The 23,802-nt window shown below is 39.5% G+C and overlaps 1 protein-coding gene across 7 annotated transcripts in view; it reads left to right on the top strand.

Annotated features, from left to right (window-relative positions):
- FAM135A (family with sequence similarity 135 member A) overlaps positions 1 to 23,802 on the top strand; it is a 90,065-nt gene that overhangs the window by 24,274 nt on the left and 41,989 nt on the right. For 6 of the 7 annotated variants that reach the window (XM_064447832.1, XM_064447830.1, XM_064447828.1 and 3 more), the window contains 5 exons: positions 15,763 to 15,842; positions 19,890 to 20,029; positions 20,142 to 20,212; positions 20,549 to 20,722; positions 23,329 to 23,455. In XM_064447832.1, coding sequence (XP_064303902.1) covers positions 15,785 to 15,842; positions 19,890 to 20,029; positions 20,142 to 20,212; positions 20,549 to 20,722; positions 23,329 to 23,455 — 570 coding nt within the window. In that variant the 5' untranslated portion in view covers positions 15,763 to 15,784. Of the gene's footprint in view, positions 1 to 4,554; positions 4,575 to 15,762; positions 15,843 to 19,889; positions 20,030 to 20,141; positions 20,213 to 20,548; positions 20,723 to 23,328; positions 23,456 to 23,802 lie in introns of those variants that run through there. The other variant, XM_064447834.1, reaches the window with a different exon arrangement.

The raw sequence follows: 23,802 nt of genomic DNA, 5'->3' as shown, positions 1-23,802 counted from the left end.
ATGACACAGCTTTCTGGAAATGTGTTGTGAATTGCCTTCTGACATGCAGCTTATCTTCTGTAGTACTGTGATCTTTACTTAATGTAATACAGTCTTTACAAAGGGAGAAGAAAGCTGTCAAATATGTCTAACAGTTGCAAGATAAGCTCTGTTCTTCAGCTTATGGTTTTACAGTAATACAAACAGCAGTAATATGGGTTTAAGATTTGGAGGGCTGGGATGAAACTCAAGGGAACAGGCTGTCTAGGAAAAATACTGCAAATACTTTTCTTTCAGTTCTTATTTTTTAAAAGTGGATCAGCTTCTGATTCTAGTTCAACAGTGGATGCACATACACAGGTCCTGCTTGCTCTGAGGCAAGAATGGGTAAGACTAGGGATGAGCAGTGAGGAAGTCGTATTTTAAGTTGGTATGGCTTCAGAAGTTAAAAGTTAATATAATCAAATATCCCACTAGCCCTTCTAAAGCTGCCTGTCTAAGACACCAGTGACATGGTCTGGTCCCAAAGAGCAAGAACAATTTGAAGAACCATATGATAGTACTTCAGAATCTTGTCGCTTAAAATAAAAAGCATTGTATTTGTTGAGGAGTTGGAAAAGTAAGTGGAAAATTGAGAACTGCTTCCTTTGAGTTAGCTGAGAAATTAAGGTTTTTGATGTATTCTCTGCCTTAGCTATGTGAGTGGAACTGAAGACGTTGAGAGGTTGTACTGCTTGTCTTCGGATATCTGAGTACAATGCCCCTGTTAGGAGACTTCTGGCCACATAAGGCAGCTTATCAAGGTGTCTTCTAGAGCCATTGTAAACTGGGCTTCTACTCTGAAACCTAGAGAATCCTCCCCACCCAGTGCTCATTCCTAAAAGACTAGCCTCCAAGTTAAGAAACTAAATCAGATGCCTGAAGCTACCTGTTTTGGGTACATATTCTGATGTGTAAAGATGATGGTACAGGTGCTTATTTCTTCAGTCATTATTCATAGAGGTATAGCTAACCATTGGTAATTGTAGTTATCCTGGGGTATGTTTTATAAAAACTTAGGTGTGTTGTTTTTTTTCCTGCATCCCCCCCCATATTGGTTCAAAAAATAGACCTTAAATTTTGTCAGGTGTTGATTGGTCCTCATTGCGTATTCTAGGCTTCTCAGATAATGGGTACAAATTTCAAGTCACCTGAATTTAGTTCAGATTTTAGCTCATAGACCAGAGTAGTACTTTTGGAAATTTTAAACATCATAACTTTTGCAACTGAAATTGTTAACTTGCAATTGAAAAATTTTGTCAGCTCAGAATTAAAGCTGCCTAATGGCATCCCATACCCTCCAGGCATTGAATGTGGCAAAATTTCGGATTTTTAGACCAAAAAAATAAAGAGTTCAGATGTGTACTTAAGCCATCTTAATGTGTTGTTGGAGCCTGACAGCACTGTGATAGGTACAGCTATGTGTGTGACAGCAAGATGATATGTAATTGTGATATGGATTATGTAATTTGTCTTCCTTTGAGCACTGTATTTGGAGGGGGCCTATGTAATTCCTTCTTTCTTTATGAGATCAAAGAAAGATGTGTCTTCAGTATGTAAGACCAGGTACCATTTCATGTTGCAAAGTAGAGATTGTATATCAGCATGCCTTACCATGAAGACTGTCAGCAGAAACATGATCAGTGAGTTTAGGTTAGTGAAGGATTAAATAATAGTGTAAGACAGTACTGAGTATAAAAGGATTTTCGCTGGAGAGGGTCCATTTTTAAAATCTGTAGAACCATTTAGTTAGCTTTTCTGTGTAGTACGGAGGTAGAATGGGAGTAGGTGTTAGCTGAGACATCAGAATAACGGTTTCTTGAGTATGTACTTTCTCTTTCTAAATCAGTTTTACTGATTTCAGTATTCTGGAATGGCATGTGACAGCAGTAGCAGTTTTAACTTTGCATTAAATACATATTTAGTCATTAAAATTGCTAATTTTGAGACTCACTGGTTAGTGGTCTTCTGTGCAGAAGTGTGTAGCTTCTGCATAGGCTTACAGTTCAGACCTGTCCCTGTGTAATGGTAGTATAAACCATAGAAAAATCTGGCGTTCCTAAGTGTTCTGTCCTATTTATATGTGCTTGTTGAACATACATAATAGTTACAGCCGAAGGGTGATTATGTTAGTTCTTTAAGTTAGTTTGCCATCTGTAGGTATCTGAAGTAACGGAGAAAGATGCTTGTTCTGTGTTCCAGAGTCCTGACTGCCTTGTGATACGACAGAAATTCCTGGCATGGTGTCTTTTTGTCTCGCTTCTACTACACATACATCTAATCATACCTTTAAGTATACCTGTATCTGTAATGACAAACAGCAGTTTACTGGATCATCACATACTTCAGAGAGCATATAGCTCTACCTGAATGTGGAACCAGGCTCAGTACCATCCTAGACTTGCTCCCTCTGTCTCCGGCTCAGTCAGGTGCTCTTTCCAAAATATCTTCCTCTTTTACTCCTTAAGCCTCCTGCCAATGACTGTACTCCATATAAAGTAACTTCTCAGATTTTTGGAATTTTTTTTTTGCCTTATTTTACCCCTGTCCACTTTTCTCCATTTCCCAGATTCTGACTCGTCTTGGCAGTTGGGAAAGAAGCTCAAGACACCTCCAAAGGGTTAGAGGCTCTCCAGACAGGAGTACCATGTTCATTCTTATCTATAACTTTCTTTGTTTCTCCACGAAGTTTTAAAATTACTTTAAAAATGTTTCTTGTTTCTCCAAAAAGATGGTGCATACCATACACTAAATGATCAAGACCTCTGCTCCTGCTCATTGTGTATTTTCATGTGGTTTTAATGCCAGAAGTAAGTTTCAGGCTATTGGAGGTGATCAGACTGGGAGTGGAAAGAAGGGGGTATTTTTCACCAGTGCCAGTTTCTTTGATATGGATGGTTGTGTAACTACCTGCCTGAGCACCTGTTTTGGTGGAGGGAGAGGGTAAGAAAGCGCACCCAGCGTGGCCCACTGGTAGCACCATGAACTTGAATCTGTTGTGAAACAGTGATCTCATCTATGGATTGGTAGTTGGCTTGAGCCAGTACAGCTGCACATGTCTGCCAAAAGGTATGATATGCATGGTTGTCTCCTGTTCTGTGTGCTCTTGCAGTCATGCAGTTCTGTGGTCAATCAGGCAGGCTTGCTTTTGGCAGCAGTGTAGTCGGAGAGTGGGTTAAGCTGGCAGGAGCACTGGGCTAAGGGCGTAGATGTTTCATCTAGGGAGATCTGTTGGATAGCAGCTGCCTGAACGGGGTGGTCCTACTTCTCATGCTTCCTGTGTGCCTGCAGTAATGCTCTTCTACCTTAGGGTTGGTCAGCTCAAAATGGTAAGCCAGCAGAAAAACTAAAAACCACAGAATATGGTTCTGGTTTTGCCAGTTTATCTCCCCGACGCACATCAGGGTCAGATATTCTGTCAGTGCTGGTGCAGAAGGTGTATAAAATACACAGAAGGAACGGGATTCCTACTTCTGTCACCAGCTAGCTTTTGGGCTGGTTTAACTGTAATGCTGGACCACCACCTGAGGGAAGTGTCTACAAAAGTTCCAACCTCTGTGTTAGGAAGACATCCTTCAAGCAGGAGAGGCCATTATATCAGTATGATCTGCTGATTGAGAGCTGCCCAGAGTATGTTTTGGAACAAAACCTCTGTTTGAACTTCTGCATTCATCTCAGCTGGCATCCCTGCCCAGAGGATACACAGTTATGACAGATGTCAAGTTATGTCAATGCTAATTTCCCTAAACGCTCATGCAGAGATGCAGAGCTTGCCTGACAATGCCAGTTTGCAGAGTTTCTGCATTCCTTGCTGCTGGCTGCGTTGTGCCACTGCAGTGCACTGCCCTATTGGATGTGTTGGCTGAGCTGCTGTAGCGGCCTGCTGTAAGTTGAGCTGCTGAATTGGACCACTTTGCAGCACTGCTCTGCAATTAGTGCATTGGTTTAATTGAGAGGGGCACTTGGCCTTGTTAAATCTCATACAATTAGCCTTGGCCTGTCGATCCAGCCTGTCCAGATCGCTCTGTAGAGCCTTCCTGCCCTCGCTGCAGTATCTTGCAGGAGGAGGGGCAAGAGTGAGTGTCTGGGAGGACAGGGCAGAGGAAAAGGGGAAAACAGAACTCTTTAAGCTTGACTTCTTGCAAAAATCCTTATATTGTTAAAGTATAGTCTCATTTTCAAGGCATTATTCTTGGTATTACCCAGATGCCAGCTTGCATGAGCAACAAAGAGAACGACTCGGACAGCTGCAGAGGACAGAGGGACCCACCCCGGATACTTGCTGGGGAGAGGGCCTTAATCAGCCCCAGCATGCCAAGTCCCTTTCTGTAGGTCAGCTCCGAAAAGAGGAAGATGATAGAGAGTTTGCAGACAGCCAGAGCAGCAGGGACCTCCCAGCTTCAGCTCCCCGAGGAGAACTTGGATTGTTCTTCAGTGGGTTTTGCAGATCCCTGCTTACAGGGAACAGTGGCAGGAGGTCAGCCTCATAAGGGGAACGCAAGGATTCAGATACCCATGTCCATAGGAAGCCTGAGGCTGCTCAGTCTACGTACGCGGTAAATCACAGTATCACTGTGATGATCATCTTTGCACTCCAATCCTATTACTGTGGTTAGTGCTTCTTCCACGCACCTTTTCCCTTTTCCCCATCATGTTATTCAGCCCTTCTCAATATTCATCTTGTTGTCTTTTTGCATGCCTTCCCTTCAGCAGTCTTTGTTTCCTATTTTTCCTGAATACATTCCTACATACAATTGATTTCAAATTATTTTGGATACCATCTGAAGTTTTCCGCAATGCTCATTACAGTTTCCTCAAAATAAAAGCCTTTGACAAAGTGTAGACTTTGGAAAAACAATTTTTTTTTTTGTTTGGTAGCTTGTTGAACAGGTTCAGTGGGCGCTGTGTGTCTTTGGGATATCCAGCTTGTGGAACCTGGCAGGAGAAGAAGGGTTTTGGCTACTTAGTCTGTTTGTGCCTGTGTAATTTGTTTAGTTTATTTTAACTGGTATCAGAAGGGTAACTCTTGTGACTTTGGATTTTTAACTTTGCTCTTCTAAGGGTATATTTGCTGCTGTGTACTAGATGGGGTAGGTGTTAGGAAACTGAGCATATTTTTGCTGTAGGATGTGGCTCTACCATGGCAAAAATTAAAAGTCAATCAAAGCACAGCAACTTTGTCATTTTCATGGAGGGTTAAGAAGCGATGTGTTTGGGAATCTCTTGCTTTCAAATCTTGAATGCTCACCTTACCCTTTGACATTCGTGAGCTTTTAGGATCATCTTAATAAGAATGTGAGTTTTGGAATTTAGAGAATCAGATCTTGACTTCTGCTAACTTTTCATAGCTTGCTTGTAATATTGCTCTGGTAATATTCTCTGAGATTATTCCTTAAGAATTACGTTAATAATGAATGCATAAATACCGTACACAGTGAGCAGATCTCAGTCTTTTTAGAGTTGAAACTCTTGAAGTTGAGGAAAAAAAATTTACAGGAAGTGGTACTACAATTTGACATCATTTCTGAGTGTGGAGTCCCACCAGTAGCTCAACCTGACCTAACCCCATGTCATGTCACTGAAGGGAATAGTCTTACTTTCTCCCCTGCCTGTGCAGTCCTCCTTTCTGTAATAGGATTATTTTTTCCCTTTCCAGGTCGATGAGCATGTTGATTTGATTTACCATACAGTTGCTGGAACATCAAAACTTGTTTGAGGAGAGGCAAAAACATGTAAAAGGGATTTTGGAGTGCAAATTGCTCCTACTGGTGGCAGCACTGTCTTAAGCTGACATAAATGAATCATGAAACTGCAACTTGCTTGAAGGAAAGATGATAGATGCTTCTGATTCTGAAAGGCTTTTTCTTTCTTAGTGTCCTATTAACATCTCAGAGCATTATGTTTGAAACGATAGTGATCCAATTTAAAAAACTGAACTGGAGGAGCTAATCTGACTTCCCTGAATGACATGACCATCTACAGGGGAAAAGCTGAAGATGTTGGTAAGGGATAAGAGTGATGACCTTTCATTTGATGTATCTTACATGAGACACAACAGTTCACATGGGCTTTTTTGTTGTTTTTTTTTTTTTTTGCAACAGTTTTCGTTGTGGATTCTGAATTTCCATCTCTGGTTAAATGTACAATGCATTTGCTACTGAAAGCAAGATTGCCTTTCATTAAAATAAGCTGCAAAGTTAATTGAAAGGCTTATACACTTGAGTACTGGCAGATGAGAGGAACAGAATTGCACAGCTGCAGAACTAAAAAAATTTGAAAGACCAGTAAATGCCAGAAAACAAGTTGTCAGACTTGTCTTCTGGTCTCCCATCTGTTGTGTTTGCTAAACCTTGATTTCAAAATTAACATGTTATGATGTGTCTGAGTAAAAACTGCTGCCTGTTAGCAAGGGGTGGAACTCTGAAAAATTGTGACCCTGATTATCAGGAAAACCCATCATCCCATAGCTTTGTCCCCAGAAAACCAAAACGTTCAAGCTATTCAGTGGTTGAACACTTGTAAAGTGTCATTTGCGAGGCTAGTGTGCTGGATCAAAATGTCAAATGAAAAATCATTTCAAGCTATATAAGTGGTAAGTGGAGTTAGAAAGTTGTCTTATAAGGGAATACAGGGAGTCAATAACCCTGAAGATCATAGAATAGTTTGGGCTGGAAGTGACCATTAGAGGCCATCTAGTCCAACCCCCCCGCAGTGAGCAGGGACATCTTCAATTAGATCAGGTTGTTCAGAGCCCCCTTCAGCCTGACCTTGAATGTTTCCAGGGGTGGGGCATCTACCACTTCTCTGGGCAACCTGTGCCAGTGTTTCACCACCCTCGTGGTAAAAAATTTCTTCCTTCTATCTAGTCTAAATCTACCCTCTTTTTAGTTTAAAACCATTACCCCTTGTCCTATTGCAAGAGGCCCTGCTAAAAAGTCTGTCCCCATCTTTCCTACTGGTAGAGTTAGAACTGTTGTGACTAAAACTTGTTGCTTTGGGGGAGTCAGAAATGGTATAACTATAGTCCCCCTTTAAGTACTGAAAGGCCACAGTAAGGTGTCCCCAGAGTCTTCTCCAGGCTGAACAACCTCAACTCTCCTTCAGAGGAAGGAGAATCCAGTCCTCTCTGATCATTTTTTTGCCCTCCTCTGGACCTACTCCAACAGATCCATGTCTTTCTTGTACTGAGGGCTCCAGACCTGGACACAGTACTCCAGGTGGGGTCTCACCAGAGCGGAGTAGAGGGGCAGAATCACCTCCCTCAACCTGCTGGCCACGCTTCTTTTGATGCAGCCCAGGGTACAGTTGGTCTTCTGGGCTGCGAGCGCACATTGCCGGCTCATGTCCTGTTTTTTCACCCATCAGTACAAGTACAAGATGAGCTTCATAGAGCTGTTATAATTTAAAAATGCAAGGTAATTTAGTATCATTTTCTTGTTCCCTTCAGTAATAATAGGAAATAAGAGAAGAACTAAAATTATAAACACAGGATAATATAAGATTTATTTGATTAAATAAGATCTAATCTAATATTGTATTTTTATATGGCTCTTTAAAAAACACTTACTTGAGAGTATTCCCCTTTCAAGTTTTTAAATATTTATAACCACTGCAGGAATTCTGCCTGAGTGTGCCTGTGGTAAGAACATGGAGAAAAGGCTTTTGTAATAATAAGGCAAAATCCCCAGCCTTCCCCTCTCTCCTGTCTTACGTACTTAATCCTGTTTCATAACAAGCTGTTGTGACTTATTTGAGGTATAAGTCTGCCAAATAATTCTCATCAAAGTTTTGGTCTAATAAGTGTTTTGTTTATATATATCTTTCATTGTGAGAAATAATGTGTTCTATAGACGTGAGGTACTTTTAAGAAGTAATTCACTTTCAAGGAAACTTGTTTTCAAATAAATGGGAACCTTTATTTCCTTAAGTTTGTAGTTTGTTTTATTTATCTTAATACAAATATGTTAGCCAGCTGTGAAATACTTGGATTCAAAGTCTTTTGGGCACAATAATTTTCTTGCTGCTCAAGTATCTGAATTAGAATTTGCTAAATGAGATAAACTCCACAATTATAGCAGGGTGTAATCTCATACTGGTCCAAATTAGAAGTACTTACCACAAAGTGATTGCAAGATAAGAACTTAATTTGTGTTTTATACCTGTATTAATTAATTCCGTGTCTAGATAACCCCTGTAACTAGTTTGGTGGCCATTTGGTAGTCTGTGGGCCACAGGTGGGTTTGGTAGGATTACATTTTTATAGATGACACTGCATTTCTCCTGGTGGGGAAGATTAAGGAACAAGTCTAACCAATTCTCTTCTCTTTTTACATTTGTCACTTTGAGAATCAACATTTCACTGCCTGTGCTTTATTCTGTGTCTTTCTATATTCTCTTATTTCTGTTCCCTTATACCTTGTTTTACTGCCTTTCTGATTTTCCTCTTTGCTCCTTATTTGTGTGCCTTTGCCTGGAGTGCCTTTTTGCAGGATATCTATGAGGTTACCACAAATTAATCAGAATTATTTGGTAATATTTAAAATAGAGTATTAGTGTTCCAAGATCATTTGAAATGCTTTGAACATCAGAAGCATACTCAGATTGCTGTGAAAAATGCATGTATGCTGGCATTTGTCGGTATAGGCTTGTGACTGGTTGTGTGAAATGCTAAAATATTTTTAATGCTTTTAAGATGGATTTGTATAAATCCATGAAAGAATTAGTAGTGGAAGGTCTCTGTAATAGCAGAGGGCTTAGTTTGTAGGACAGAGGGATGTTGAACAGAAGTAAAAGAATGTTCTCTCTCGTTGTTGGATTTGTTCAATATTTTGCTGACTCAACCCCTCACTACAGCAGGAGTTTGTTGATGTGGGTTTGCTTCTGTGGGAAGAGGTGTGATCTGTAGAAGACACAGCTCTGCCAGGGCCAGCCTGACGCAGCCATTACAACAACATTGCTGTCCCCAGAGCTGCCTGTCCCTCAGGAGACTCCTGTCTATTTTTCTCACAGTTCCTCGTTTCAGTGCCACGTTTCATAGTGCTGCATCCCCAGCTTCATTTCCCTGTGCACCAAATAAAGCATGCTTGCCTGAGCCACTGCTCTCTCACCTTGGAAAAAGGAGAAGTCTTAGTGGTAGTCTGCAGTGGAGAGTGTGTTTTCAACAGGGCCTTGCATTCAGTAGATCCCAAGAGCTCTCCTGAGGTTTTGCATATGCAGGGTCACATCTGTTCCTTCGTTTGATGAACTGATAAATTTAGAAGCTGCCCTGCAGGTGACCCAATGTGCATGTGAATTTTGCAGTCTATGGTGTTCAATGCTTGCTCTTGTTAATGTGACTGAACACATTTAAGTGTGCAGTGAGCACCCTGGGATTCATGGAAGTGGAAAGGACTCTTCCTTGAAGAGGAGTCATGCTCCTGCCTTTCCTCTGCCTGGCAAGAGGAACTGCAAAAAAGTTTCACCTCACTCTCATGAATTGTATTATGAAGCTTTTTCAGGACATATGTTTCCATTGGAATGTACTTTAGCTGATGAAGCAAGTGGTTTTTAAAGTAAATGCTCATGCAGCTATCTCTGTAAAAGCACATGCACTTCTTTTATGCATGAGATTAGTTGTTTTTTTTTTTTAATAATGGTTGTTCTTTATGACTGTATTAGCACACATTACTGCCTGTGGTTCCATGTGAGAGCATTAAAAAGTCAAATAACCATTACTTCCTACATTTCCTTTCTGGTTGGTAACAAGATACATTCTGGTTATTGCTAAATCTGCTTCTTGTTCAGATTATAAATGATGTTTTTCAACAAATGTGATGGAAAAAAAATTACTTTTACCCACCTAAATGATGATCCCAGTGAAAAAAGAAACCTGTCAATTTTCCTGTGTGGGAAAGCGTTTTTTGGCACATGTCAAATTTTGAATCTTGAAGATTTTAGTGCAGCTGGATGTATGAAAGATTAAATCATTTCCAGGATGGACAATAGAGGTCTCCTGCCTACAGGAGAGCTGTAATTCCAAGCACCTTTTTCAGAAGACCTTTTCCTACAAGGCCTTTAGTAAGGACACTAAGCTCCACATATCCTTGAACCTTTTAATAGTGTGGTTATGGATTTGCATATGATGATACTGAGACCAAATGAGATAAATGGACATCAGCAAGTATGTGCATTTTTTTTACTGAAGGGAAAAACTGCATAGGCTGCAGTTGGCAGAAATCTGGGCTATTTACAAGCTCTCCATTGGTGACTTTGGCTTTGCTTGTGTATGCTGTCTCGCTAAACATCTCAAATATTTAGGCTAATTCACATATTGTGAAGCAGGTGCAGAGGTACCTCTTGGGGGATGGATGTGGAACTGTTTCGGGACAAATCTTTTCAGCAGTGCAGCCAGAACAAGAGGTCTGGTGGTCATCCTCAAGCTGATGGCTGTAGCCAAGATAAGTAAAGGTAAATGCTGGAAACATTTAGAGAAGGAGAGGTTGGCAAATTTTAAGAGGTAGTGTTGCAGATTGTCTTTTCTTTTCCTCAGGTCTATGACACTGGAAATTTAATAGGAACTGGAAGATGCTGCCTTTCAGAGAAGCAACCAGATCAGCTGCTGGGAAGTATCTTGCTTGTGTACACGCAGGAATGTTTTCCTGAGTTTAGACTCGGGAAAGTCAGGAGCTGGAATATGCTCTATTCACAGCTGTCTGGTCCAACTTGGTTTGTGTACCAGCTCCCAACCATACACACTTCGCTGTGTTGCCTTTTGGTCACCATGTTGTAAACTGCTGAACCATGTGTGTAGGTTTCCTTTAGCCTCTGGGATCATAGACTGATTCAGGGTGGAAGGGATAGTAGCATGTCATATAGTCCACCCTTCTGCTGAAAGCACTTGATCCAAACCATGTTCCTTGGAGCTCTGTCCCCGCAGGTCTTGAAAGCCTTCATGGTGGAGATTCCACAGCTTCTCTGGACAATTTGTTCCAGTGCTTAAGTATCTTTAGGTCTCAGTTTGCTCTGGAGAATGTCCTTCAAATCACTCTTACATCAGGAACATGAACTTCAAGCAGTTGTAACCTCCTCATTGTCTTCACAAAATGGTGCTAAAGACTCACTCAAAATCTTTTCTTTGTGTGGTGTCAGACCTTCATCCAACTGTCAGTCTGCTGTTCATCCCAGATCTGTTCCCTGCGCTGCCTGTACTGCAGTGACTCATATTCAGACTACTTCATTAGCTGCTGTTGTAGCCTAGACTTTTAAAATGCCAAACTGTAGCTGTATGATCAAAGATGATCCAAACGCATCTTGCTGAATTATCAGGTGGTGGTTCCAAACATCATGGAATAATCTATCAGGGTCATTTAGGAACTACTGCATATCAGGTCCTTGCTTCTCATCCATTTTTTAGTGCATATTTGCATCATATTGTAAGTTACAGTTCTTGGTGATACTTCTGTTTTATTCTCTGTTTAGTAAAATATTCAGCTATCCTGCTTCAGTTAATTCAGCAAAAGGTAGCAAAAGGTCCTTACACTCATGTATGCTACTGTTTTCATGGGGTATTGATGTGTGTTCTTACAGTATACCACCTTCCTGAATACCATTGATTCTTTTCCTCAAAATAGGAAGAGTAGCTTTAATGCATCTTTGTAAAAATATTTCTGACTTCTTTGTTATCTGAAAACTGCAACCCTTAATAATCTGAAAATGGTGTTTTCCTTATTGAATGTAGTCAAAAGAGAGGTTAAGGGACAAGTTATAACACAGTTTTTCAAAGTATTCTTCAAAAATTTTCACAAAAAAAGTCACTATGAGTCTAAGCTTTAAGAACCCCAGCACTTTTCTGGAATCTTAATGCTAATTGCAAAGCTTGATCTTTTTTCTTTTGTTAATATTTTTTGCTCTGAAAAACAGTTTTAGATAAATCTTGAACACAGAGCCCTTGTCTCTGTTATCAATCAGTAAGGCATTTTTCCAGGTTGCCGTCAGAGTCAGGATTTGAGAAGGAACCAAACTGGTGCAGGGACAGTTCAAGTATTCCTCTGTCACGTTTCTGGGACTACAGCTGTGTGTCAGAGAAAATGCACTGGACCGAGGTCAGGCATGTGAATCTTCCTGACTTTGCTTTAGCACAGGCCATGCCGCTGAAATGTCTCTGCCACGTTCTCTGTTCCCGTGGGCCTCAGGGAGGCATTTTAGTACAGGCACACTGATGGACCCAAAATGTTATACCCACTGAAAAGTTGTAGTACTAAGCCTGCAACTGCCTCATGAGGTCTGCATATGCCACCTCTCGGAAGATGCTGGCCTGGGGTTTGAAAGCTTTGGTAGACCCAAGCTACTTCATCTAGTTGGACGCATTTGCTATACCATCGGTGGTGCATTCTGTAGCGTTGTTATTGTCTGGGGTTTTCCACTACCCTGGGTACCTTCATTCTCTCATTATGTAAACTAATGGAGACTTGATTGTGTTCAGATCCTATTTACAGAATATTTTAAGGATATTTGGGATAATTGAATGTGACAAATCCTTGATACTGAATTGTTACGTAGAGGCCCAAGCCTCCAAACCCAAACCTAGATGAGGTTTATGCTTCAGTTGGTGTGTTTATGAGAACTAGTTGGTGTGTTTATGAGAACCAAGGAGTGTTTATGGTACAGATGGGAAATAGTTGAAATTGACTTGGTTTTGTTTTGGGTTTTTTAAATAGGAAAGGAAGCATCACAAGACAAATTTATTAATGAGTTGAACTGGAAATGGAAGGAAGATGAGGAAGGCAGGGCTTGAGGGCAAGAGAGTGAAGAGGCTTGATGCATTTTTTTGAAATGTCTTTGAAAATTTGCTGTCAAAGGAGGAGTGTATATCTTAACTTTAGAAAGCATTTCCTTACTTTATGTATTACAAATGTAATTCCTTTGTGAATAAAGTACCCTGTTTCAGTATCATAGCTCTTCATTTGCAGATAGGTCCTTAATATATATGGCATTTAAAGATGAATGGCAGTGAATAATTTGGGTAAATACTGTGTAGGAGGTTGTTTTTCTTATTTAAATATCTTGATGCATTTAAATAATTGTTTCAAGTATCTAGGCACACAATTTTGAATTAATGATTACAAATTTGCCCTGAGCTGAACACCTACAGGATTTTATTATTCAGATTAACAGGTGAATGTTTTATGTTATAAACTGCTTAAAGTATAAATCTGCTGAAAATCACAGCCACCTGTCTCAAGCACGCAAACAATATACCTTCTTCTCCCCATTAACCCAAATTAAAATATATCAGGCAGGTAAAGTGTTTACTGGATAAAGAGTAGAATAATCTGCTTTTGATTAATTGCTAGCAAGTAATAATAGGAAAAGGAAGGATGTCCTAACAGCCTTTCGGTTTCACAAATGACATTCTAAGCATGAACAATTCTATTGATTGCTTTCTTTGAGGCCCAGATTGTAAACAGTCACTTAACAGCATCTTTAGGGCAAACAAGTCTTAATGCATTAAGTAATATGAATATCTCATTGCACCTTTTTTTCTGTTCGGTGCACAGGTTTTATTCTGCCTTTGTCTCTCATTTTACCTTGTTACAGTCCTAATTCATTGCTCTGTTCACATTCAATGAAGTTGTTAAGCCTTAGTTAAATTTATGCTCTGTAGAGCTGTCATGTTGTTCTAAACATGAACTGAGAACGATGCAAATTTTGGATATTTTAAAGTCTAATAAAACGACTCAGTTTGGTAGAGGGTTAGGGTGAGATGAAGTAAACTATCTGGCATGTCTCTTAACTACTGAGACGTAATACAAACCATGCCAACAATACCACATTCTTTTCTTGATACCTGAAGCAGTATGCTCTGCCATGATGGGCTATTCATTTGGGCCATGGGAAGATCCAGCTTCTAGTGGTAGAGTGTCAGGCTCCTGAGAAATGTTTACTGTGGATCCAGAAGTGACACTGTGAATCTGGGGCTGGTGGAAAGTATCTCCTTGCTGAGGCTCTTAAGCATTATAATGTATCATGTGTCATCAGTATAGGTGAAGTGAGTAACTGATGGAAGTCACATTTGACCCAGGGAAAAGGAGTCAGTCCATCAGTGTGCTAGATTGCACCCCCCGGATTAATATTGTGAGGGCACTCTTAATCTCCTCAATTCCTTTCACTCTTGGAGAAGACAACATATATATTTTTATATATATATATATATACACACACACACATATACATATGTATATATACACATATATATAACATATATTATAATTTTTTTTAATCCAATACAAAATGAACTAATTTACTGTTTATGAATCAGTTAAGAAATGTATATGGAATCATGTTTGACCTGTGGGTTTCTAAAAACAAAATATTTAATTTTCAGTTTGCAATAGCATAAGTTTTATTTTTTTAAAGGTAGGAATAATTTTGCTGTCATCTCTTACCTCTAGCAATATCACTCACTCATTAAGTATCTTCTGTTATAAAGCATTCTTTGACATACAGTTTTGACCAGACTAAAGTTGACTTTTTAATTTTGTGGAAGTATTAAATGAATAATTTTTTTATTGGTTGACTGTTAGGCTAGTACACAGTTGCATCAGTGGCTGGCAAAGTTCTGGATGGTCAACTTTAGTTGAAGTGTGAGAAGCCAAAACAAGAACACAATAGATTAGTGTGGATTTGGATAGTGGCGGTGATGAAAATGAGCCGTAAGATTGTGAGTGCATGTACGCTGTGAGTGGAATACAAAGAGTAAATCACATACTCATAAGGGCATTTAAAACCTTACTTCTGCCTAAAATGCATTTTTGTCTTCCTGCTCTCTGCTTGTGAATGTTCTTGCTCCCTGTCTTTCATTAGTGTTAGTGTTTGTGGGGCTGTGTGGTAGGTCATGTTAGCTTACTGAGGAGATGAAGCTAACCCCTTCAGACAAAAATAAATTATCTAAGATGGGATGAGATGGAGAGAATGCATCATCTAAGTGTATTTATGGGTGCTTGTGTCATGTAAAGACTTCCATAAAATCAGTATGGGTGCCAGTTACGGATTTCACAGATGAAAAAGTTGGAAGCAGTATGGAGCTGAACAGGATTAAAAACTGTTTAAAGATGGAGGCAGAGACCCAGAAAACAAAGGCTTGTGTAGCAGTTTTTTTTTTTATTTTAGGGTTTAAGCCTGCAGTTCCTGCCTTTAATAGCATAAAGGCAGTAGTACTATGTCTTAACACTGCTAGTACTGTCATATTTTGCCTAGTGTGACCCTTTATTTGCACTTAATATCTGGTGGCCAGAAGCAATGTAGAGAGTGTCTGGTAAGCGGTGTGTTTTCTGGGGATCCTGGGGCATGTTGCAGTTTCGCAAATAGCTCCTTCAGTGGCAGAACTGGCTGTAGCAGTCCTGTAGATGTGCTGCCTGGTAGATCCTTCTGAGATGGTTGTAGTATAGCTGCCAGTCCTGATTTTTCGTTCATATTACTTCTCCAGTTTAGCTTACTGTGTATCTCCATAAATGTTTGCCCCAACACGGTGGGGTGTGGAAAGATTAGTCCTGTGTTGAGGCGTCCTTCTTTTATTCATGTGTTTGGCTGCCGCTCTGGTTAATGTTTAAGGAAAAAAAACCCAACAGGATGGAGACTCAAACTAAGACTTCCTTGCCCTGTTCCTCCTTCTCACTCTCCGTTCCTGCCCTTGTTGTTGTGTATCTGCATATGGTAAATGAGGTGTACTGTACCGCATGTGTTGCAATTTACTGTCTTTTGCTTTAGCTTTTACCAGATTCGTGCATCTATGAAAATTCCTCCAAGAATACCACACAAATTAGAAGCTAGCTTGTTACATGCAACTGGTAAGTGGAAAAACTTGTAGTAAATGAGGTCATTATCTTGCCTTGCTAATTAAGGAACATGCTTTTTGTCTTACATTGCTATAACTAATATAAAAGTGTTTTTAATTTTGTTATTAACACAGTAAAAATGTAAGTTGTTTCATGATAACCTACTGAAAAACTAGCTTGTTCTTAGCAATGAGGCTTATAAGTTGATTACAGAATTTGTGTTACTGTTTTTTCCTCTGTTAATTCCCTTTGCTTGTAGCAAAACAGGGTGATTCCTTTATATTAGTGTCTTCTGTTTTTTCCACTGATCCTCTGTCTTCTCCATGATTCAGACTAAGGTGACCAAGGGCAGATCTCATTTAAGCGGAGATCCTCAAAGTAGTAGAGAACTTAAGATACAGACTCTTCTACAGATGGCTAAGCCCATCTTTTACCAAAAAGAATACTCTGAAAGGCTCCAGTCTTGCTGTTGTCAAACTTTTCAGTCTTGCTGTCTGGTGGCAAAGTTGAAAATTGATCTAACTTCCTGAACAGAATTACCCACTCCCTCATCTTTTCTTCTTTTTTTTTTTTAACCTGGCACACACTTATGTCCAGGCAAACTGAACCTGGAGAGACCTCTTAGTGCTGTTCTAATTCTGTGAGGCCCACACATCAGCATGCTGTAAAAATGTGAAAAGCAAAAAATTAATTAAGTTTTCAAATGTCAGGTGGAACTCTTGGAATTGCAAGGAAGAAAACCCTACGACGGTCTGAGAAAATGTGATACGAGATTACTGAAACCTGAATTTTTGAGGCTATTTTAGAAGTAACTCTGAGTGCAGCAACAACATAGGTACTGAATTTGAGACATGCTTCCTGAATATTTCTTGGATTTGTGTGAAATAAATAAATCTTATGAACCAAGATTATTCTACTTCAAAGGCAAAGTTTAGTGTGGTTTAGGGAATTCAGCTCTGCTAAACTGATCCTTTAATAAACAATACTTTTTAAATAGTCTCACTTAATGGTATGTTTAATATCACTGAGAAAAAAAGTTTTTCCATTTCATGATATATTTTGGAATGGTCTTCAGTAATTTTTTCAGAAAGCTGCAGTCTTGTTAGTAAATTGTGACCTGTGTTAGCTCCTTTGTGTCTCATTACTAGGCATAAAGGATGTAGATACTAAGACTGCAATTTGATGTGAGTTTAGATCAGCAGTGCTGTCAAAATCTAAGCCCGTGATTCCCCCAGCCACTCCTTCTTACCTTCATATTGCTGTGTGCTCTGTGGACACAAGTGTCTGATTTGGCCTGGGAACTCAGCTGGGGAACTCATTCAGCTGACAAGCAGCTGTTTCACCAAAAAAACAAACCCAAAACCTGGAGTAGTTTTTAGATCAGTCTCAGTTTGATTTATGAGGTAGCTGCTGATAATGTTTGTGCCACAACAAAGCAGAGAAAAGGGTACAAACTGGTCAATGACAGGGCGTTAGTTTATCCTTCTTGTGGATATGATCATGCTTGGTCTTGCTGAAGACCTCTGCCTTCCATTCATTTCAGCTGCTTGCTTAATTTAGCAGAGCTGGATGCTGTAGCTCTAACTCTAACTCCTGCTCAAGGTGGTGGAATAGCTAATGCCAGTTACTGAGACAGATGTTATTTGTAGAAAGTAGCTGCTGTTATGCTATCTGTGGACTAGCACTAAGAGGGTTGACCCACCATCTGAAAGTGTCTGTTCTGTGTTGACCAGAGGAGGCTGGACAGGAGCCCACAGCTCTCACTCTTGAGAATGATGTCCTGTGTCTGTTTTCCTCATACTTACCTGTTCTAAATCCTATTCCCTTTGAGAGTGTCGTGGTTTTTCCACTCGAGCCTGAGTCATTTTGCCTGCTTCTAGCTCTCCCTAGCTTCTGCAGAAGTCACCTGCAGTTTCCTTACCTTAGCTGTTTTTCGCTTTCCCACAGACTGTTTGATCTGTCTCTTGTTTTTATTTCCCCAAGTCCAATACACAGTCTCAGTTTTTCCTTCTTCTTGTTCCTTTGCATCTCCTTCCACCCCTTGCCTGCCCTTCCCAGCTCTTCATGAGGTCCCATGATAATTTTCTTCCATATCTATCTCCCACATACTTCACTGGTTCACTAGAGTTGCTCGGGACCAGGATGAATGTTGTTACACATGTGATATGGCAAGCCATTTGCTTTAGCTCCAACCTTGCGAAGGTGTCCTGGCATTCTTGTAGCTTGAAGGGAGATGTGGTCATGCTCTAGAAAGTTAAAAGAAAAATGTACATAATTCTAGCCTGTATGAGGTTGTTTCAAATTTGAGGCTGTTCTGAATTCCTCTTTCTATCAGAAACTCATGGCTGGTTTCCAGGGAAAAAAAAGAGGAAAATAAAAAGCACGTTAAGAATGAGGTGTCCATTTTTATGATGCAAGAATAAATTAATTCCCCACTTTTTTTTCCCCTCCATAGCTGAGGTGGCTTTTTGTGTGGATAGAAGCCTAGAAATAGTCTTGGCCAGTCAGTGCATAGTTGACTTAAAAAGTAGTAATTCTGTCTTGTTGACCTCACGTTTGTGAGGCCTTGCTCCCTGCATAGATGTGGCTCAGCCTATTCCTGGCATCAGCTTTTCCTCTTTGACTCCTGTGTCTCACTTCTGAGGGTGCCGTTTCATGTTACACTGAAGTCAGCAGAACCGAGGGCTGTAACTCAGAGCTGGACGCTGCACAGGAAGTGGGACCTCAGCCATGTGTCTCCGTTACTTCTTTTGTATCAGACTAGAGTGGGAGATTCCTTTTGCTGATGCTGTGTGGTCATATCAGATTACGTGTTACGTGAAACCATACCCGCTCTGCCCTTCACCTGTAATAGATGACACTGATGGATATAAACTGAAAGTGGCATTATATATGGGGGAATTAGTCTTCAGTGCTTCAGCCTTTGTAAGCATTTTGTCCAAGACATCTAACTTGATGATACATATGAAAGCACTTCAGCAAACCCTGGTATTTTTACTTGTTTCTAGTTTCTGAAGGGAAGTTGAACTCAGATGTTAGGAAGATTGTAGAGTGGGAATATTTGCCAGGTGCAGGGATTCTCAGTCAGAGGCTTGTAGACCCCAAATCTTTGCAGATTATTTTTTTTTTGTGGATTCCTTTGAAGCGATTTATTAAGAAGAATCAAAAGAATTTTAAAAATGTTTGGGACCCCCATTTATACAATTTTTAAGACCTTATGTTTTGGAAGAGGTTAGTGTTATTAAGCCTGCTTGTAGAGGAGTTGTAGGAAAGTGTTGGGATTTTTGTTACTTTTGTTCTTCCAAGTTCTATCTTCTTTTATGTGTTGTTTCACAGGATAGTGCCCATCATCGCATTTCCTCGGTGATAACCCGATGCTATTATGCTAAATACTTCCTCAGTAACTGTTTTAAACCATTCCCTTTCTCATTTCTTCTACCTTTTTTTGGCAAAGGATTCCCCAACCATTTATCACACTTTTCTGAACTCTTTTTGATGAGCAGCCTCTGGATTGAAAGCAGAAGTGTCGAATGAGAAGTGTAAGGTTCAGGGTATACACTTGGAACTGGTCTGGCAAGAGGAGTATGCAAAGATCTGGAAGGAAAGAACAAACCACCTCTGTTCTTGATTAATTCAGTGGAATGGTATATGTCATTTAACCTCTTTGTCTCATCTGTAGGTAATTAAGAGTTCTCAGTGTGGTTAAACCTTGCAATTCAGCATGAATACTGGATGAAACAAGACAGATCTCAGGATTTTTATTAGAATTTTCGATGCCTAGAATGTCTGCCTCCACTTTGGAACAAAGCAGAAATTCTTCAGTCTAGAATTTACATTAAAAGCAAGTCACATTAAAAATATTGATACAGTATTTCTTTGAAACAAAATGCACTCCATCAAACTCCAGCAGTTGCTGACTGAAATGGAAACTGCTGGTATTGTTGGTGTTACAGTTTAATAGTGGTCATGAAACTGATAGGAATGATAGTTGCACTGACTAACTGCTCTGGGGTTTCCAGATTCTAGGCCAACTGTATTAATACTTGCTTCTCTTTTCAGGTACAGATCTTGCCTTTCCTGCTTCAATCCATGACAACATAGTTTGCAGTAAAACATTTCAGATTCTTTACAAAAATGAGGAAGTTTCTGTGAATGACGTGATGATTTTCAAAATTAAAATGCTGTTAGATGAGAGGAAGGTAATCTGCCACTCAACTTTACTATATTCAGATAACTCTTTGTTATGTACAATTTGGATTAGTATAAATAAAAGACCTGAAAAGATTTCATGCCTCTACAATTTCTTTTTAGATTGAGGAGTCTCTTAATGAAATGAATTTTCTGCTAACATTAGATCTACACTTCACGGATACAGACTATTCGTAAGTTTAAATATTTACAGATTTTATTAAAGCAACAGTATGTGTTAACTTTTTAAACTGATTAAATTTGTAATATATATAGACATAGCGTGTTCATATTAGACATACATGAGGGTAAAAAAGAAATTCAGCACTGAAGTCTAATATTCCATAACTGGTGTGTCTCATTCTGATTTTTTTTAATGGGTGTTGTGTTTTTTTTTTCCCCGGGGGAACTGTCATTGCATTCCAAAGTATAGACCTATGCTAAATTGCAATCTGCGTCAGTTTGTAATAACTTGCACTTTAAATATCATTGTTCTAATTGTATGTTGTTTTGTTTTAACTTCTTTTTAGACCAGATGACCTGAGCACACTACAGCCAATTAGTAGCCGAACTTTAAAGTTGCACTTTAACTTACATCGGGGCCTTCATCATTATGTCAATGTTATGTTTGATTACTTCCACCTTTCTGTCGTATCGGTTATAGTCCATGCTTCTTTGGTTGCTCTGCATCAGCCATTGATAAGGTAATCTCTTGTTAATAAAATGCAAATAAATTATTGAGTGTCCAAATGGAAATGTTATAAAAGTGGACTACTTAGGAAGGAGTTAAATCTATGGCCGATACGGTTTTCTTCATGATGATTTTGCAATTCAGGGCCCAGAGGGATAAGAAACTGCTTGTTTTCAAAGTTAACCTGGAACAAATTTTTAGTTTGTTTTTGTTAGAAATAAGACTATGTAGCGTAGGAGAGAGATAACGCCCAAGACCAGAGAAGAGGAGGAATGTATAAATATCTGCATTTATACATGCATATTTATGTGTATAAATATTTAAACATTTTCTTAATTGGGAAGATCTGCTGCTCACTCTAGTTAGTGACTGAAATAGGTACCATTAACACAAGTAGGGCATCTTCTGTGAGCTGCCTTCACAGTTTTCAGTTACTACTGTAATGACAATGATGTCTTCACATGATGCATTTACCATATCCTAAAGTAAAGAAAACTGGAAAAAAAAGTGGAACTTTAAAAAAAGCTTTGCCTATTTTTTACTGAAGCCTTTTTATTTCATTGACTTGTGTCACCCTTTGCAATCTCGGTTTACCTCACTCCGCTATCTCCAAAGTGTGAAAAAGGGCCATACAGTCAGTCACACATATGAAGTGTCCTTTACACAGCTTTTTCATTAGCATATCTATCTTTGCCTTCTTTCATGGTCTTCAAATGCTCCATGCTACTTCCCCCAGGTTTCTTCATATTCAAATCCATGCTGTGCCATAAATGCCCAAACCATTAACTAAGGTATTCCCACTACTTGTCTTCTGCTTGTGCTTGTCTTCACATCATGGAAAGCTATAGTCTCTATGTAGGTTAGACAGCTGTTCTGTGCTGGTTTGGAAGGTTCAGCTGGCTTTTTGTCTTCTTTGTCTTTTCTTCTCCTCCAAGTTGGATTGTTTTGGTGATATGGTTTAGCCATGGTTATATGGTAACTCAGCTGGCACATCTGAAGGGATGGCACAGCATTATTTGGGAAAGGAGCAAGTAGTGAGGAGGTGGGAATTATCTTAAGGTTATATTGTGTTGAAGATTTGGTTTGATAAAATAACACACTTAAAGCAGCAGCAAGTATGTAAAGCGTAAGCTGTCACACCATACCACAGTGAAATTAGTGTATTTCCCCTGTATTCATCCTGTAGCTGTAGGGTCGAACTTCATTGTGGGAAAATGAAAAACAGGTTTTGTTACTAGTTTTCAGACAGAAATGTATTTGTCCCTGTTGACTTTTTAAAAGGTTGCAGAAAATCCGAGGTCTTTCATAGATTTTTTTCCTCTGCTTCTGACTTTTCAAGTGATGATACAACAATGCTATTTAATTCTAAACTCAATATCTCCTTACACAAGCTATATCGAAAAAAACCAGTAACTTCCATGCTGCTTTGGTTGTCTTTAGAATGTTACTAGTGTCCATAAAATCACTTTAAGGGTCCAAGTTGTCCTTTAAATTAGTTTGGAGTGGGGAGAGGAAGAAACTTTCAAATTTACCGTGATGTATTTCAACTGGGCTATCCCATATTGTAACACTTAGAAAATACTTCATAGTTGCCGTACCCATATCCCGCTTGCTTTTCTGGAGCATCTTTTCCTGAAAAACCTGAACATTGCAGACTTCATGCCCCTTTGTCCTTTGGGCTTTTCCTGGGTGACAGTTTGCTCCTCTGGGTCACGCTCACGTTATTGGCACCCCTTCCTTTCCTAGGGGGTCACTTTTTGAGTGTTTCATTTTCAGAGTAGCATCCAGGTTCTCCTGCTCTCAGGAACAATCAGTATTAACATTTTTCTTGAAAGAGAGGAGATAATTCCACTTGCTTACAGCCCTGGAGTCCTGTACAATCTACTCTTTTTATTATCCTGTCATTGATTATTTCTGTCCATTATCTAAAAGTCCCCACTTTTTGTGTTCATGCATCTTTCATTAATTTTTCTTAGCTTTGTGTCCTCACAAGGCTACTATTGTAGGATGCTCTCTTCTCCCCGGGGTTCAGGATGGGCTTTCCTCCTCCGTAGGGAGAGGTCAGACATCACTTAAGAGAACAGCAATGGCAGTTTGTGTGACAGCTTTCCAACTGCTTGCTGCTGCTTTACTTTCAGGAACTGAAGTCCCCATAGCAAAGTTGGCAGAAAATCAATGCCTCTTGCCTGTAACAGTTCAAAATTTATCTGTATGGCTTAAACTTTCAGGTATATTGTTTAAATTAGTTGAGGTTTGCATTGGAAATAATGAGGAAGAGTTTCCGCAATCTCCTGGCAGAGTCTGCTGACCTTCATGGTGAGAGACGGCAACAGAACAGTTGCGGGTAATAATTTATAACATTTCTCCAACTAGCCAGAGATATGTTTTGAAGAGAACTGCTTCAGAAGCACTGTTCCCATAGCACACCACCAGACACTGAGGTATCTTGGCTGTTCTCAGGGGTTTTAAAAGGGCAGCCCACCATGCTATGGACTTAAAGAATATTACTGAGTCCTTTATTCTACCACTTCTCAAGAAAAATCAAGGATTTATTATAACTGTGATAGGTTTGTGACACATGCTATGTTCAAATTATCAGTTCATTTCTGCTTTTTGCAGTTTTCCTCGCCCAGTGAAGAATACATGGTTGAACAGGAACGCACCAGCACAAAACAGGGACTCTGTGATTCCTTCTCTTGAAAGTGTGGTCTTTGGCAATAACTACACAAAACAGTTATCAGCAGATGTAAGAATATATCAGTGTAACATTTTTTTTATTTTGTTGTGCAGTATTAATTTTATCTTTCCTGCAGAAATATTACTTGCTAGAGAATGAACTTTGTTAGACTTACTGCGGTAATGCCACGTGATATGGAAATGAGAAAAAATGTTCCAAAAGGCTATGTTACATGCTTCAGGAACACGCAGGTGGAAAGCTTACAATATTTAGTGTTTAACTTTGCTTTTAAGGTATTGCAATCCATTTACAATCACAAAAATATGGATGAGGTTTGTGAAAAGAGGCAATTTATTTATGTCTTGTTTTTCTGTTAACACTTCATTTACTGTGCAAAACTAATATGTGCCTCATCT

This window comes from Phalacrocorax carbo, chromosome 3, assembly GCF_963921805.1.
Source record: "Phalacrocorax carbo chromosome 3, bPhaCar2.1, whole genome shotgun sequence".
Taxonomy (NCBI): Eukaryota; Metazoa; Chordata; class Aves; order Suliformes; family Phalacrocoracidae; genus Phalacrocorax; species Phalacrocorax carbo.
This window is presented reverse-complemented; position numbering and strand designations above follow the sequence as displayed.